Raw genomic sequence first — 18,459 nt, forward strand, 5'->3', positions numbered from 1 at the left:
AGGGTAACTACAGTTTAACATGGACTCTGAACTAATAATTTTTCAAATTAATAAGCTGCTGCCAGAGGTAGGGAGCAACAAAAATCCTTGCCTGGGTACAAAACAACAAACCTTTGGACGAATAGTCTGTCACTTACCTACTGAGCCATTCTCAGTAGAGCTACAAATACAAAGCAGAATATTGAATTACGAATATTTTAACAAACAAAATGACTCTTGCAGTACAAAAACTTACCTGGTTCATCCACCAGTTTGGCTTGTTTCTTAACAGGCCTTTTTGATGATTTTTTGGCACCTGGTTTTGATACCTGTACTTCCCACTTTTTATATTTATCATGGAACTTCTTCTGAAAAGAAAAAAAAAGAAAACAGACAAATACATAAATTCTAACTGAAAATATCAAACAATTTAATAACTTCAAATGAGTAAAACAAATATAAAATTTTGAATTTTAATTCACCTAATTCATCAGCTGCAGCTTCTGTCCAATGAATAAAAGTACATTTTCAAAGGATAGTTATTATATTACTGGTGACTTGAGGACTCTGCTGGCATGTGATCAGCTTGAGAATTATTTGTGTTTCTCCAAGCTATGAGATCCTGAAGCACTCAGGTCTGCACTAAGATTGCTGTGAGCAAAGCTCTGCCAAGCAAAAATGGCTCTGGCAAAAATGGCTCTGAGCACTATGGGACTTAACATCTGAGGTCATCAATCCTCTAGAACTTAGAACTACTTAAACCTAACTAACCTAAGGACATCACACACATCCATGCCCGAGGCAGGACTCAAACCTGCGACCGTTGCGGTCGTGTGGTTCCAGACTGTAGTGCCTAGAACCGCTCGGTCACCTCTGCCAAGCAAAGTGAAGTTAAGTTCAAGTGTCTTGTGAAACTGTTTGGGATGTGAAAGAGAGACGGTTGTCAGAAGCCATACGGCCGTGAGAGTTTGAGAGAGACTAGTGAAATAACATGGGGAATACCACACTGAGGGTACTTAGGCAATGGCTTCAGGTTACGGACAATATTTCTGTGTCCACAACTTGCAAAATGAACTTTGGTGTGTGTGTGTGTAGATATATATACTGATACATCTAAAAACAAAGATGATGAGACTTACCAAACAAAAGCACTGGCAGGTCGATAGACACACAAACAAACACAAACATACGCACAAAATTCAAGCTTTCGCAACAATCGGTTGCATCATCAGGAAAGAGGGAAGGAGAGGGAAAAACGAAAGGATATGGGTTTTAAGGGAGAGGGTAAGGAGTCATTCCAATCCTGGGAGCGGAAAGACTTATCTTAGGGGGAAAAAAAGGACAGGTATACACTCACCACACACACATATCCATCCGCACATACACAGGTAAGTCTTTCCGCTCCCGGGATTGGAATGACTCCTTACCCTCTCCCTTAAAACCCACATCCTTTCATTTTTCCCTCTCCTTCCCTCTTTCCTGATGAAGCAACCGTTTGTTTTGAAAGCTTGAATTTTGTGTGTATGTTTGTGTGTCTATCGACCTGCCAGTGCTTTTGTTTGGTAAGTCTCATCATCTTTGTTTTTAGATATATTTTTCCCACGTGGAATGTTTCCCTTAGACACTCAAAAGACATTATTGTAAATGGATTGATGAGATGGTAAAATACTGCTATGAATAGTGACAGCAGCCACCGTAAGAGTATAACACTGTTTCACAGATTTTGCAAAGGTGAATGTTATGTAGAATGGGATATGATTTTTTGACTTTTTTGTGTCAAAATTTATAGATCAACTTTTCTTCAGATAATGTCTTTTTGTATATATATATTACAAGAAAAGATGAAAGAAGATTAAAAATCACCAAATATCTTACAAGCATTTCTTTTCAGCCTTCTGTCAGTGGTACTATGTTACAAGGGCACCTGTTTTCACTGTCCAATAATGTTCACTTAACACAGGGTCACTTAGTACCCAACATTTCATGACAGCTTTCCAGTTATGGTTGGTTGGTTGGTTGGGGGGAGAGACCAAACAGCGAGGTTATTGGTCTCATAGGAGTAGGGAGGGATGGGGAAGGATGTTGGCCGTGCCCTTTCAAAGGAACCATCCCGGCATTTGCCTCTAGCGATTTAGCGAAATCACGGAAAACCTAAATCAGGATGGCCGGACGCGGGATTGAACTGTCGTCCTTCCGAATGCGAGTCCAGTGTGCTAACCACTGCGCCACCTTGCTCGGTCTTTCCAGTTATGTTTGTACTTTGTGTTTTTAGACATTTTTACATGTGTTTTTAGACATTTTTACAGTGTTATGGCTACTTCCACAGCTAAGTGTGAAGCCAGCTGTTACGATTTTTTTAAATGATGATCTAGATCCTTTATGACATCACTGAGCTCCCCTTACGCCATCTTGTGAATCAAAGCGGCTGTGTTTTGAGAGAAATCTGCATTTTTCTAACAGCATGGTTTTTTATTTACAGAGGAGAAATGAATTGAAACATTACATCACACAGAATGAATTGCAGAGCATGTATTGGAGAAAATAACTCTTGCCTTTTTCCATTGAGACATACATTATTGTTTACACTGGGAATCATAGAGAAATAACAAAAATTAGTATGGTTGGTGAGCCACGTTCAAGTCAAGCACACAGTGTTCCATTTATCCACACACTGAGGATACACAAACACATAGTACAGCAACTGAGTGGGGTCTAGTCCAGATTTCCTTCAATCTAAACACAAGAAAATGCCTTTTTTATGGGGAGACTAAATGAACTCCTCCCTGAAATAATTCCTACAAACTGAAGTCTATTATTTGATCACAATACTATTGATCACTTTATAAGAACAGCAGAATATGCACCCAATCACACAATGATACTGTGCTGTAAATACCACACTATTATCAGGCGGTGCTATCAAATGTTTTGTGATACCTAATATTTAATGAAAAATGCGAAATTATAGGCAACGGATAAAGTTCAAAAAATAGAGCTACTATGGGAATTTCAACATTAGTTTCAAATTCAATGGTATCAAAATAACAAAATATAACACATTTCATTTCCACAAACATTTTATATTGAAAAGTGTAATGGGAGATTTTAATGTGCTAGTAGCACAAACACTGAAGAAAAATTTTACAGCAGGAAAATCTGGATACATACCAGAAACGACAATGACCATACCAAGAATAATTTGCCGACAACATGTTCGTTCTTGATTGATTGAAATCTCAGCACAGACCTCTCCAGCTGCCTGAGCAGCACTGAATCTTATTAGGTTCTGTGACTGACTTATCCTGTGACCAAATGATTCCAAACAGACAAGCCTAAAGTACACTGATCTGTAATAAGTATAATTGCACTGCATGGTACTGAACGCTGATCTTTAACAAAAGAATTGGAACAACAACTCGTTGGCAAGCTCAGGTGGACATCTGAATTAACAGTGTATGATCATGTCATAAAATAAGTTAATAATTTACATGTAGTGTCAATACTGGATAAAATGGGAGAAAGCCATCTATGATGATACGCGCATGTTCTTAGAACAGATGCAACAACAGTGGCAAAGACTGTTTTTAGTTTAAGAGTACGTGCGTGGTAAATGGACAGTAGGATGGAGTAGTCAGCGATGACTGCACGAACACCTCAAGATATCAGGCCTTTGCCCAGACCAGGCACGAGATCGGATAAAATGGCAATAGTGTCATGAACAGTATAAGAAGCTGCTGGTATGAAGAAAGCTAAAGAAATGGATATTTCAAAGGAAACAACGTAGTATTAAAAAGGCAGCAACAGTTTCAAGGAAATGACAATAACAATATATTTTTAGAATGTGCTGTATTAAATGATTACAATTTTTAATCCATTGAGAGGGTGTGAGAAGAAACATGGTTACTGTCTTGTAATTTTTTTTCCTTTGTATTAATCAACTAGGATCTTAGAACTTCAAATCCTCCTCTTTGTTGTTTCCAATTTTTCCAGTACTACTCAATCTTCTCATTGTGTTGTCTTTTCCTATCTTCTGTCAAAGATGCTCCTGCTCTTTATTTCTTGTCTTGAAAGCACTCTAAATCTAGTACTATATTCTTAAAACAATCTTTTTATATTATTATTATGCTTTGACATTGTTTCTTGTTAGTAGTTTTCTTATCTCTGTAACCAAGTTATTGTTGATTTCTTAATCCAGAAATACAGGAAGATTTGTTTCATTAGCCTTTTCATTCATTCAATATATGTGCAAAAAAGATTAATCTTCGTCCTGCCATTACTTCTGATATTTTACCTATTTTTCATAGATCTCCTTGTTAACAATCATTTTCCAACCAACTACTGTCTGCATTGCACCACAGCCATCTTGCAAGTTCCTCTGTTCTGCCCAGCTTATAATTCTGTCATTTAGCATTAACAAACACACACACACACACACACACACACACACACACACACACACACGTTCTGTTATTTTTTCTACCTATGCAAGTCTTGTTGCAGACACTTGTCAAATCATATGCCCCTTCCGTTTTAATACCTATTACATCCACTACAACTATTTTAGTCCACTCTGTTGTATGGTTTCTCCCCTGCAATGTACCTTAATTTCATTTGATTTTCTTCCAAGAATTAGTCACTGACTTTGGTTAAACAATTGAAAGTCCAGGATGAAAGAACAACAATATCGAAATGACAGGTTGCAACTCATCACTTAGAGGAGACACAGAATCATAAACAGGCACAAAGAAAAAAAACATTAGAGATATTTTCAGCTTTCAGACAAAGTCTTCCTCCTGAAGTAGAACTCAAACTTTCAAAATAACAACAGTTTACACTCATGGCCACTACCATTGGACACTAAGGCCCGACTGTAACAGCGTCTGATGTGCAGAAATTTAGCTGGGATGGTAGCAGAGATAAAGAGATGATGTGGTGTGGGGGAGGTGTTAGCCTAGTAGAGATAGACAGGAGGACAGGGACCAGCAGAGGTTATCTCCAGGGGACTTACAGGAATGGAGGATTATCATAGGGAGAGTTCCCACCTGCACAGTTCAGTAAGGCTAGTGGTGGCAGTGGAAAGAATTCACATGGCACAGAATGTGAGGCAGTCATTAAAGTGAAGCACATCATGCTGAATGGCATGTTCAGTAACTGTGTGGTCCAGCTATCTCTTTGTCACAATTTAGTAGTGGACATTCATGTGGAAAGATAGGTTGTTAGTTTTCATGCCTACATAGAATGTGGCTCAGAGCTTAGCTAGGTTTGTAGATCACAGTGTTGATTTTAAGGTGGCCCTCCCTTTTGATGCCTGCGACAGGACTGCAGCACATGGGTAGTGGGAGGACATATGAGACATCTCTTGCATCTGGTCAATTGCAAGGGTTCCTGGGTGGTGGTGTTTTATTAAACACCTATATTTTTTAGTCCATTGTTCTATCTTCTAGTGATCTCCTAGTTACTCATCACTCTTTTTACTGTTGGTAAGTCCTAAATTTTTTCTGTCACTTTAGTAATTTGTACCTGGGATTCACACAATCACCTTTTTTAGTTGTCTCAATTTTTTCTCTAAAATTTTCTATTTTCTTTTGAAATGATGGCTCTGCTGGAGTCCTTTTTGTTTTAGATATGAGAAGTCATATTTTAACCTCATAGAGATAATGATCTGAATCAAATTCCCCATTTCTGGTCACTTTAACATCCATAATATCGTTTGAATTCCTTTTGAATGTGGTGATAAGATCCAGTTGAAATTCTTCTAGATTTAGATTTTGAGATATCCAGGCTTGAGCTTTTCTTGGTAATCATGTAGGGACACCAGTTTTTTACGGGGAAATGTTACACATACTGATCAATCTTTCGCCATTTCTGTTTCTTCTGAAATGTGCTGGATATTCTCCTACAATATTCTTAACTTTCTTTTCATTTCCCTTAGCAAACTGACATCACTAAGGAGCATTTCAACACTTTTTAGGTATGGAGAGATTTCAGATCAAAAGGTCTCCAAAACTGATTTACTTCCAGAAAATTTCTTCTGTTGTCTTCATTTATAAGTGCATGGCAATTTATAAGGATATAGCTTTTATTCTTGCAGTTTGTAGTAGGAACCAGATGAAACCAAATCTTGGAGAGAATTACATTTCATCAATTGTTGTTGTTGTGGTCTTCAGTCCTGAGACTGGTTTGATGCAGCTCTCCATGCTACTCTATCCTGTACAAGCTTCTTCATCTCCCAGTACTTACTGCAACCTACGTCCTTCTGAATCTGCTTAGTGTATTTTTACCCTCCACGCTGCCCTTCAATGCTAAATTTGTGATCCCTTGATGCCTCAGGACATGTTCTACCAACCGATCCCTTCTTCTAGTCAAGTTGTGCCACAAACTTCTCTTCTCCCCAATCCTATTCAATACCTCCTCATTAGTTACGTGATCTACCCACCTAATCTTCAACATTCTTCTGTAGCACCACATTTCGAAAGTTTCTATTCTCTTCTTGTCCAAACTATTTATTGTCCATGTTTCACTTCCATACATGGCTACACTCCATACAAATACTTTCAGAAACGACTTCCTGACACTTAAATCTATACTCGATGTTAACAAATTTCTCTTCTTCAGAAACGCTTTTCTTGCCATTGCCAGTCTACATTTTATATCCTCTCTACTTTGACCATCATCAGTTATTTTGCTCCCCAAATAGCAAACCTCCTTTACTACTATAAGTATCTCATTTCTTAATCTAATTCCCTCAGCATCACCCGACTTAATTCGACTAAATTCCAGTATCCTCGTTTTGCTTTTGTTGATGTTCATCTTTTATTCTCCTTTCAAGACATTCCATTCCGTTTAACTGTTCTTCCAAGTCCTTTGCTGTCTCTGACAGAATTACAATGTCATCGGCGAACCTCAAAGTTTTTATTTCTTCTCCGTGGATGTTAATACCTACTCCGAATTTTTCTTTTGTTTCCTTTACCGCTTGCTCAATATACAGATTGAATAACATCGGGGAGAGGCTACAACCCTGTCTCACTCCCTTCCCAACCACTGCTTCCCTTTCATGTCCCTCGACTCTTATAACTGCCATCTGGTTTCTGTACAAATTGTAAATAGCCTTTCGCTCCCTGTATTTTACCCCTGCCACCTTTAGAATTTGAAAGAGAGTATTCCAGTAAACATTGTCAAAAGCTTTCTCTAAGTCTACAAATGCTAGAAACGTAGGTTTGCCTTTCCTTAATCTTTCTTCTAAGATAAGTCGTAAGGTCAGTATTGCCTCGTTGGCTTCTACTAGTTTTTCCATTCGTCTGTAAAGAATTCAGGTTAGTATTTTGCAGCTGTGGCTTATTAAACTGATTGTTCAGTAATTTTCACATCTGTCAACACCTGCTTTCTTTGGGATTGGAATTATTATATTCTGCTTTAAGTCTGAGGGTATTTCGCCTGTCTCATACATCTTGCTCACCAGATGGTAGAGTTTTGTCAGGACTGGCTCTCCCAACACCGTCAGTAGTTCTAATGGAATGTTGTCTACTCCCGGGGCCTTGTTTCGACTCAGGTCTTTCAGTGCTCTGTCAAACTCTTCATGCAGTACTGTATCTCCCATTTAGTCTCTTCCATTTCCAGAATATTGTCCTCAAGTACGTCACCCTTGTATAGACCCTCTATATACTCCTTCCACCTTTCTGCTTTCCCTTCTTTGCTTAGAACTGGGTTTCCATCTGAGCTCTTGATATTCATACAAGTGGTTCTCTTTTCTGCAAAGGTCTCTGTAATTTTCCTGTAGGCAGTATCTATCTTACCCTAGTGAGATAACCCTCTACATCCTTACATTTGTCCTCTAGCCATCCCTGCTTAGCAATTTTGCACTTCCTGTCGATCTCATTCTTGAGACGTTTGTATTCCATTTTGCCTGCTTCATTTACTGCATTTTTATATTTTTTCCTTTCATCAATTAAATTAAATATTTCTTCTGTTACCCAAGGATTTCTACTAGCCCTCGTCTTTTTACCTACTTGATCCTCTGCTGCCTTCACTACTTCATCCCTCAGAGCTACCCATTCTTCTTCTACTGTATTTCTTTCCCCCCATTTGTGACAATTGTTCCCTTATGCTCTCCCTAAAACTCTGTACAGCCTCTGGTTTAATTAGTTTGTCCAGATCCCATCTCCTTAAATTCCCACCTTTTTGCAGTGTCATAACCAACAGATTGTGGTCAGAGTCCACATCTGCCCCTGGAAATGTCTTACAATTTAATACCTGGTTCCTAAATCTCTGTCTTACCATTACATAATCTATCTGATACCTTCTAGTATTTCCAGGATTCTTCCATGTGTAAAACTTTCTTTTATAATTCTTGAACCAAGTGTTGGCTATGATTAAGTTATGCTCTGTGCAAAATTCTACCAGACGGCTTCCTCTTTCATTTCTTTCCCCCAATCCATATTCACCTACTATGTTTCCTTCTCTCCCTTTTCCCGCTCTCGAATTCCAGTCACCCATGACTATTAAATTAAATTTTCGTCTCCCTTTACTACCTGAATAATTTCTTTTAGCTCTTCATACATTTCATCAATTTCTTCATCATCTGCAGAGCTAGTTGGCATATAAACTTGTACTATTGTAGTAGGTGTGGGCTTCGTGTCTATCTTGGCCATAATAATGCATTCACTATGCTGTTTGTAGTAGCTTACCTGCACTCCTATTTTTATTCATTATTAAACCTACTCCTGCATTACCCCTATTTGATTTTGTTCCTCCTGCCACCAAACTTCACTAATTCCCACTACATCTAACTTTAACCTATCCATTTCCCTTTTTAAGTTCTCTAACCTACCTGCCCGATTAAGGGATCTGACATTCCACGCTCCGATCTGCAGAACGCCAGTTTTCTTTCTCCTGATAACAATGTCCTCTTGAGTAGTCCCCGCCCGGAGATCCGAATCAGGGACTATTTCCGGAATATTTTACCCAAGAGGACGCCATCATCAATTATGATAGTAAATATAAATGTCATATGGTATTGTTGGCTGGTATATCCCAGGGAGTGGGTACAATTTTGTAACTGAAAGTGTGTTCTTAATCCGAGCACAGTGGCCTCTTTCTTTGTTGATTGGGAGAGTTGTGTCGCGTGTGTGTGTGTGTGTGTGTGTGTGTGTGTGTGTGTGTGTGTGTTGTATGAAGCTGATAAGAGAAGGGTGATGGTGAAATCCTGTGCCAACAAATAGCTTACTCCTTTTGAACAGCACCGCTATTCCTGCCATTCCGGGGGAAAAAAAGCTTTACCAGCTATGCACAGTCTTTCTTCTCAATAGCCATTGCATTTCATACAGGAAACTTTTACCTTACAACCATTTACACCAACAGTCACTTCACAACAGAAATCAAGAAGCATTGCCAACTGATAAACAGCATACTGTAGTTGAAACAAAATACATTTCACAATCTGACTGCTTACAGTGCCATATATTCACATTGTGGCAGAAAGTGGAACTATTAATACTCTGCAAGCTCAATAGTTAATGAACATACCCACAATGTTTCAGGGCGCTGCTATGTATGCACCTCACACTGAGGCCCTCTGAGGACCATCAATTTATAACAATTTATAACCACTTGGTACTAAACCCAAATAAATGTCACAGAAATTATGTGCAATTTCAAAATATGTGATGATATAATATGCAGGATTTCGATACAATAAACAATTCTGTGGTGTTTTCAGCCAGAGGTCATGCCATCAAAGTTAGGTGAGCAGACAGCACCACAAATATTTGAATTAAGCACAACTAGGGCCTGGGGTATTAGCTAGCATGCAGATGGTAAAATACCCCAAAGTCAGGCCTATATACTGTGATAGGAACGTATTCACAATCTGGCTCCTTACCCTCAGACAGCCAAGCTGCATTAGCCTTTAGTAACACAGCATGTAACAGTAATTTCAGTAATCTTATAACTTCAAGGAATCTATCACTAAACTAAAGAACACTGGACAGTAACTTTTTGGGCAGCCAATCAAAATGAAAATTTCATTTTTGTGCTTCTAACAGTCTACATCAGGCAGTATGAACAGCGGTTGTTGTCTGTGCCTGTTATTTGGACTTTGCCCAGGTTGTGAAGGATGGTTGGTATCAAATCTCTATGTACAGATGTTAGCAGTCCGTTGAACCATAAAATATAACAGTCTAACACTATGAGATATGTATCACGTAACTCCAAAGGACGCAAACAGATTTCACAAAGACATAACTGTTATTCTCTTTTTATATTTTCCAATGACATTATTAATGTGTTTCCATTACAGATATGAAAAGAAATTTTCATAATGTAATCTCCCCACCTCCTTAGTTCCAGTTGGTAATCCTGTCACACCCTGTGATGGTAGTGCTTTAACGTTGTCGGGCAGCTTTCGCGTGCAACGTTGACAGCAGTTGAAATCATTGGAGGTGTAGCCACAGTAGTGGCACAGTGCCAGCATTCCATCCACATATTTGGGCTCCTTCACAAACAATGATTTTTAAGAAATAGAGAGATATGTTCCATATTTAGTGATAACAAGATGTCAATGAGCTTAGCTAAAGTATTTATCTAAAGTAAATGAAAATGTTGCAATCAGAAGGTAAATTGTTTTGAACACACATCAGTAAAACAAATGTACTGACATTTACATATCAAGTACTGAAAATTAATCAATCATGCAAGTTTTCTCACAACACCTAAAATTTTATAAACATTATCTAATGAAGCTGTGTGAAACATTTTTATAGATGCTCTGACAACTACCATGTGTGATTAATATTGTTCTTATCCTACGTGTCTGATCTGCAGCTTTCCTGGCATGAAAAATGCTGAACAGATGATGTAATATCTATTTCATATCTGAAATAGTTGTGATCTTCAGTCTGAAGACTGATTTGGTGCAGCTATCCATGTCAATTTATTCTGTGTCAGCCTCACTGCTACCTCCAATCTAAAACCATTTAAACTTTCTTACTGTAGCCAAGACTTTGTCTCCCTTACAATTTTCACCCCTCACTTCTCTCCACTGCATAACTGACTAAATTATTATCTGCCAGGTCTGTAATATAAATAAAAAGAACAGCAATGGTCCTAACGTACTTCACTAGAGCACATCTGAAGTTACTTCCACTGCTGTGTCCTCCCTATCAAGAAACCGCAATTAAGGCCACAGAGTTTGTTCATATCCCACGTTAGCACACTTCTGTTAATAAATGATGGTATGATATCAAGATAAATGCTCTTCAAATGTCAATAAATACTTGAGACATCTGAGTGTCTTGATCCATGGCTTTCAAGGTGTCAGTGAGAAAAGCACAAGTTGAGTTTCCCATGACCAATGTTTTCAGAACCCACATTGGTCAGCACAGAGGACAACATTCTGTTCGGGATACCTCAGTATGATTGAGCTCAGAACATAATTTTGGATTCTACTACCGATGGAAACCAATAAGACTGGATGGTAGTTTTTGGTCACTTCTGCTATGCTTCATGTGGATAGGTATGACCTGTGCTTTCTGGATAAAATGGGAGATACCTCTTAATACAAATTCTGCACAGAACATGACAGGGATGACATCAGGCCTTGGAGCGTTGTTCAATTTTAGTGATTTCAGCTGTTTCTCAATGCCAGTGACTAATATCTACATTGTACAACAAAATTAAAGCACCATTTTTCCGAAACATCGTAGCTGCCTCTCACTGCAATGTTTAAGTTTGAAATTTGGTTTTAAGGCACCTACAACCTTCCTCTGTAGTGGTTCACCCTGTGACATCACCCTTGGGCCCAGCAACACCTCAAACAGCAAGGTGTTGACACACATGAAAAAAGCTCACAGCTCAGAAGTTCATGTGAGTTGTGAAGTTAGTTAATAATTTCAGACTGACACCAAATTTCACCACAATTCTGCCCAATGCTGCTGTAGATGTGGCACATGATGAGAAGGTTGTCACATACTCTCTTACCCACATACCACCGATTCTTTTGCCATCTCAGTATTGACACCCAGCACTGAAATCATGTAGTTTTCCTATGGGTGGCCAACGAAAACATTCAGACACACCACCACTCACAATTGACACAAAAAGGCCTCAGGGGGTGACAATAGGGCATTAATGAAACCACCCCTTCCCCAGGGTCATTGAGTCTTTCATAGACAAAAACAGTTCACAGTGCAATGGGCAACAGGAAGATGTTTGTCACATTCTTTGACATTGCTGACACCCCAGACATTTCAACCGTTCTCTAATGACATTCTGGGGCTGTTATCACCATTTAAACTGATTGCACCCTTTTGGGGTGGAGTATGACTGCATCTTTTGCTCTTGTGTAGAGGTTGGAAACACTAGGGAGCATTCAAAACCATTCGGTGGAAGCTGCATGTGATCCAAAGCAATAACGGGTACTTCAGCTTTTTCATCCTTCCTGTTTTCCACCATCCTATAGAGTGATCACATGGGATTGCAACATTAACATGGGTGTGTAAAAAACAGCAAAGGGTCCCCAAGTCACTCCAGTTTGGGAACACACACAGTGCCATCCGCTCAACTTTGTTGAGCACATTAGAAATATAGCTGTCAGAAATTTCAACACCCAATTAGCCTGATGGTTAGGGAATCCCTTGATACCCTTGGGTGCAGTCTGCCTATCACTAAGCACCAGAGCAGCTGCCAGGCTGAATTAGTCAGTACCTAAAACTACCTCTTGGCCTAAAAAAGCCATGTGCACTCCACACGTACACTGCTACACGAGTAGCTGCTTCCTTTGTGTAGTGCACCCCTGACCTATCAAGGAGTGTGTTACAATTCTCCTCACAATAATGGAGATCCCGAAATGTGCAGTCAAGACCATAAAAGAGGGCTGGAACCCTCCAGTCGACTCCAAACCAAAGGACCATGATAACGTGGGAACAATGCTGCAAATTGCAAGATCTGCTTGCACTCACAAGAAACGCAACCAGCTTTCACCATTTCTACCAGCTGCCCATATGAACTCAGGGTGGCCTCAGAACACAACCAATAGACTCTAGTCACAACTTTCCGAGGACTGCACACTGCATCCTCGGAAGCCACAGCCAGGCCACCTCCACATCTCTGATGAGGCCTCCTGACAGACATACTGAGTGCACACTGGCTTTCTTTCCAACCATGACTGTTATTTCTTTAAGACATTCTGTCATACGCATAATATTGGTGCTCCTGATAATGGGCAAAGAGCGCCCCTGTGTGACTGCTCAGACCCTGCTAAATGCGCTGCCACCTGTCCACTCCCCATGTGAATGGGCAACACCTGACAGCCAGCCTCCAAACCACCCCTCTGCTTAGAGCGAACATGTCATCAGCTGTCGCTCACCCTGCAGTGAGGGTGTATCCACAATATCGGGTACACTAGGAGGTGCCTTGGCAGCAGAGCCCATGGGTAGTACAACTGAGGTGTCGCATGTAACATGCCACATCCTCTGCCACAGCTACACACCAGGCACCAATCTAAAGACGGCCCATCATAACCAAAGGTGCCTTCAGCATGAACTGCGGGCAGCTCCTCCTGCATATGCACACAGTATTCTATTCTAGCATGACTAAGTTACATAGAAAACTATAAATACACAGATACTTAAATATGCAGCTTGCTACCATCCTGATGTGTCACAAATGGACAATGCCACCTTAACAATCAGTGTAGTTGGCCATTCAAAAGAAATGACAATAACCCTACAGGCTGTCCGGCTACACTTTACTGTCATAAAAACACAAGATTACACCTCTTAAACAGAAAAACCAGGTGCGGAATTTAAGAATTAGATTATTCAATGTTGCAGGTGCATAATGAGTGACAGTTGGAATCTGACTGATATACTGGTTGATGGCAGGGACTAGTGAAGATTGAGACTGAGGGAAGGGGTGGGGGAGATTAGGGAAACAAAGGATATGTTACAGAGTTCCCGTCAGTGCTCGCACAGTCAAGCAGTCAATGGAGTAAAGCACATGGTGTTAGCAGTATGTTCAGCAAATGGATGGTACAGCTGTCTCTTGGTAACAGTTTGATGATAGCCATTAATGCATACAGACAGTTTCTTAGAGATCATGCCCATGTAGAATGTTGCACAGTTGCACTGATAAATCACATGGCTCCTTTCACAAGTGGCCCTGCCTTTGATGGGATAGGAGATGCCTTGACAGGACTAGGAAAGCTCGTAGCTGGATGATGATGGAACAGGGCTTGCATCAAGGTCTATTGCAGAGATACGAGTCATGGGGGAAAAGGGTTGGGGGAAGGTGTCGAATAGGGATTGTCAAGGATATTTGATAGGTTGGGTGGTTAGCAGAATATCACTGTGGGAGAACAGGAGGGAGATATTTCTCATTTCAAGGCATCAAAAGTAGTTGAAACCATAAAGAACATGATTCAGTTGCTTGAGTCCTAAAAGGTACTGAATCACGAATGGGGTGCTCTAGTAGATATATGAGGAATGGTAAGTGACTAGGGACACAAGGCACAGGAGGTCGTTTGTAGATAAGGTTCAGAGGGTAATCTTGGCCGTGAAGACCTCTTTGGGGCCCGTGGCACATTTAGAAAGGGATTTCTCATCACTACAGATGCAACAACCCTGGCTGGTTAAGTTGTATGGTATGGAATGGGTGGCAGCTGTAGAAGTGGAGATATTGTTGACAGACAGTAGGTTTGATGTGGATGGTATTATTGATATAGCTATCATTGAAGTGGAGGCAGGGTGTATACGCGGCCCAGGAAAAAAATTTCCGGATTTTTCTCGGATTTCCCCGGTTAAAAATACACTTTCTCCCGGGTGAAAACAGACTTTTCCGTGTTAAGTGACAAAATATTTTCCCTCGAAACTGCAAAACTTGTCAATTCTTTGAATGGTTATGGTTTTATACACGGGTGTAGAATTTCCCAGCACTTTAGAAAACGAAACTCAGGGAAAAAGACATGTTTTGGAAATATCTTTGATGTGCAGCAACATGTACGCTGCGTATTTTCGTCTTACGAAAGTATACATTGGAATTCCACTAAATGCTGCATGTTACTTTCCAAATCATTTAAATCGAGGTTGTGATGCGCTTTTGTAAGCCAGTCATAGCTCATCATGTCATGTGATCTCGCCAGCCAATGACAGCTAATATTCAGAGCATAGGACACATGATGTAGTCAGCCAACAGCAACATCACTGTTACGTAGCACAAACAGGGAAAGTTAATAGTTTACATAAATATACATAGTGTTGCTACAAGAAAAGCAAAGCTTTCATATATAATATTGATCTCTAAGGTTAATAAGCTTCAAGAGAAGCTAAGCTTTCGCGTATAATGTTGATATTTTTTTTCATGTTTTACACTTTAAGATATATTACACAAATGTGCCAGTAAAATTTTTAATAATGACTTAAATGTCTGATATTCAAGGTTTGAAATTCTTCTAAATGGCTCATTAAAGAGTTGATTTTTAAATGAGAGTCAAACGCTCTGTGATTTAAGAAATAAATGGTACATTCTTGCACATAGTTCAACTTACGTAAAAGGATATTTCTTTTCAAACCACCATTTGCAATATTTTCCTGCGACCTGTTAGAAATAGGTTCATTTCAGCAGTTGCCAGAGAGCGCAGATAACAGGCAACACCGCACTTGCACAGCTACCGTAACGTTGGAAGCCCGTATGTACGTATGTGTAAAACACTGAAAGATCATACACTATGTCATATAAGAAACAAGACATCAGAGGATACTCCAAGAGCATGGAATTTTGTGAATCATACTAAAATGTGCACATTTAAATTGTATACTTAAAGTCCACATTCGTATGTTCAGATTCCCAATGAAGTATACCTCGACATGATATTAAGCTTTTCAGTGTGGTTTTTGGGATGTAAATTTTATTGGAGCATAAGTACTGTATTATATCATGTTTGGTTCTTTATTATGGCATAATGCCATATGTGCTAGAAGATGAAAACGTGCACTTGAAATGCAGCGAACAGCTGAAACTAGCCAGTACTGTGGAATTAAACATTTTGTTTCAAATACATTGACTGCCTCTGTCGAAAAGGTTAATAAAAAGTCAAATTTCTTTAGCAAACAGACAAAAATAACTTCATTGTTCTGCAAGGCGATTAATGCTTGACTGTCAGAAAGGTGGAAATATAATAAAATCTGAAACCAACAACATATTTTAGCCTTCCGTAATTATGTGAATGTATTTTAATTCACTTGATAGCTCCCAGCCACAGATATCCGTTTTGTTTTCATTTGACGTGAGAGTAAACGAAGGGGAAACAGCAAAATCACTAAATGTAAACACAGGTCACAAGGAGACTACCCGCTATAAATCAGACTGCTCTTCCCATCAGCCCTGGATCTGCGATATTTGCTAACCAGGTCAACATTAAAATAAAAATAAATTAATTAATTAATTGAAAAATAAAAAAATAAATAAAAAAACGAATTTTCAGAAATATGTTCATCTTCTTGTGCACATCTTTCTGGGAAGTCTGAAACATGAAACAAATGTAAGACATGTTATTTGGTCTTAAGTGAGCCAAAGTGCAGTGCCACGCCTCTTCATACAGCATTCTTCTATCGCGCGTTACTGTATTTCGCTCTGTGGAATTGAAACGTTTATATTTTGTAATGGATGGCATCGAAATATATTCATGACAATGGAAATTGAAATGTCCTGTGGTGCCTCTCCTGCTCCCAATCGGCCGGTTTGACAGCCTGCCACTCTTTAAAAAAAATCTCCCAATTAATAGTGGATGGGATTATTTGTAATCGGGAGAACAAGAACTCTTTAGAAAATTGACACTCTTTATTGCCTATTAGCCAACAACTGGCTGTTTTGTGTGACATAAAATTAAATATATGATACATAAAACCAATAAACGCAAGAGACAAGCAAGGAAGTACACATTTCTTCAATCCTTAGCTCCTAGCATTTTTTTCCTCTCTAATCTTGCTACAGCTTTACATGGCGTGCTTTCCTTTCTGCGAAAGAATCTATTACCTCATCAAAGTCTGTCAACCATTTCGCTATATGAAAAATCTATTTGTTGTTATCTAATACTTAAAAAGCTGTTAATACAGATAATACCCAAGACTGGTGTGGTTTCTTGATCTGATTACCTCTATTTTGTCACCGTCTGCTAGATAAAACAAAATAGGTCTTTCTAATACTGCAGAAATTTTGTCACACACACCAAATAAACGAGACTGTTTTGGCACAAATGGTCATTTTTATAACAGGACAGAATACAATTCGTGAAGTACCAATATCAAATGCCTATTAGGCCTACTACAAGCAGAAAGCTTTATGTTAGGAAATAGTTTCACATTTCATTCATACGCACCAGTTTCTCAAATATGAGATTGAAAAGTAGTATTACAAAATTTTTATATAAATTTGGAATTGCCTTATTCTTCCACAATTTGTTTGATGTCCCAGTTTCTTCTCATTCCTTGTTCTAACAAACAATCTGTAGCTATTCCTGCCATTGTAAAAATTTGTTCGCCAATTAACTTCACTAGCCCTTCCAGAATCACAGGTTTAGTTATCCCATAATTATTCTCTGGTTAGGCATTGTTCCATGTTCATACAACACGTTTTCCACGTTACTTCCAGAACAGAACTTAAGCGGGCGGCTGCTAGCTGGGGACTGTACAACTGGTCCTTACTAGTGTAGAGATCTAACCAAAAATTTTCTGTCAAAATTTCATTTTCTTGGATACACAGAGAAGATAATACATAATCTTTCTCACTCGTTATTCCTTTATTTCCATTCCGGTAGTCTGAATCTATGGATTTCGCTAGTAATTATAAAAATGCTGATCTTTCGCAAACTCAGTCAACCACATAATCAGACAACTATTGGCATTCATCTGTTCGGCTTTACTCCGCTCAGCTCGTGTAGCCCACCCTTTTGTCTGCGGAAAGTTTATTTCTAGATGTGACGAGGATTTTCCTGACAGAAATATCACGTACATAATGCAGGCATTCAAAAATCAACTTACGATTCATTCAGAAATCAACTTAAAATGTGTTAAAAAAACCAACAGGGATTAATTTCAAAATCATATGAATAATCTATAGACCAACATACGCTGGATGCTAGGCACTTTCTGAAACAAGGTTTTTTTTCCCCCTCAAGAATATGAATTTGGTGCCCCTTCTTCCTGGTAGCATCTAGCTGCTTGCTGCAACTGCTTTCACATGCAACAGCCACACTCCTGTAGCCAGAAGCAGGAGAATCTACAACTCAAAACGCGACTCAACTGTGCATGCATAAGCATGCTTATAACTGATAAAACGAATCTAATGTAAACAGTTGTGGCTTCATGCTCATCGGAGGCAATTTATTGTTATGAAGCATTGCATAGGCTTCCTAAAGCCTTTGACACATTTTGCTGTTGGCAGACGCTTGCATGAGCACTGTGTGTCGTCGTCGTACATGGCGCATTTCCT

General features: G+C 39.2%; 1 protein-coding gene across 5 annotated transcripts in view; it reads right to left on the minus strand.

Annotated features, from left to right (window-relative positions):
• LOC124625799 (histone-lysine N-methyltransferase 2D-like) overlaps positions 1-18,459 on the minus strand; it is a 319,652-nt gene that overhangs the window by 92,450 nt on the left and 208,743 nt on the right. For 2 of the 5 annotated variants that reach the window (XM_047149255.1, XM_047149253.1), the window contains exons 9-10: positions 10,310-10,468; positions 236-347 (exon numbers count right to left, since the gene is read on the minus strand). In XM_047149255.1, coding sequence (XP_047005211.1) covers positions 236-347; positions 10,310-10,468 — 271 coding nt within the window. The remainder of the gene's footprint in view (positions 1-235; positions 348-10,309; positions 10,469-18,459) is intronic. The other 3 variants (XM_047149254.1, XM_047149258.1, XM_047149257.1) reach the window with 3 other exon arrangements.

This window comes from Schistocerca americana, chromosome 8 (assembly GCF_021461395.2).
Source record: "Schistocerca americana isolate TAMUIC-IGC-003095 chromosome 8, iqSchAmer2.1, whole genome shotgun sequence".
Lineage (NCBI taxonomy): Eukaryota > Metazoa > Arthropoda > Insecta > Orthoptera > Acrididae > Schistocerca > Schistocerca americana.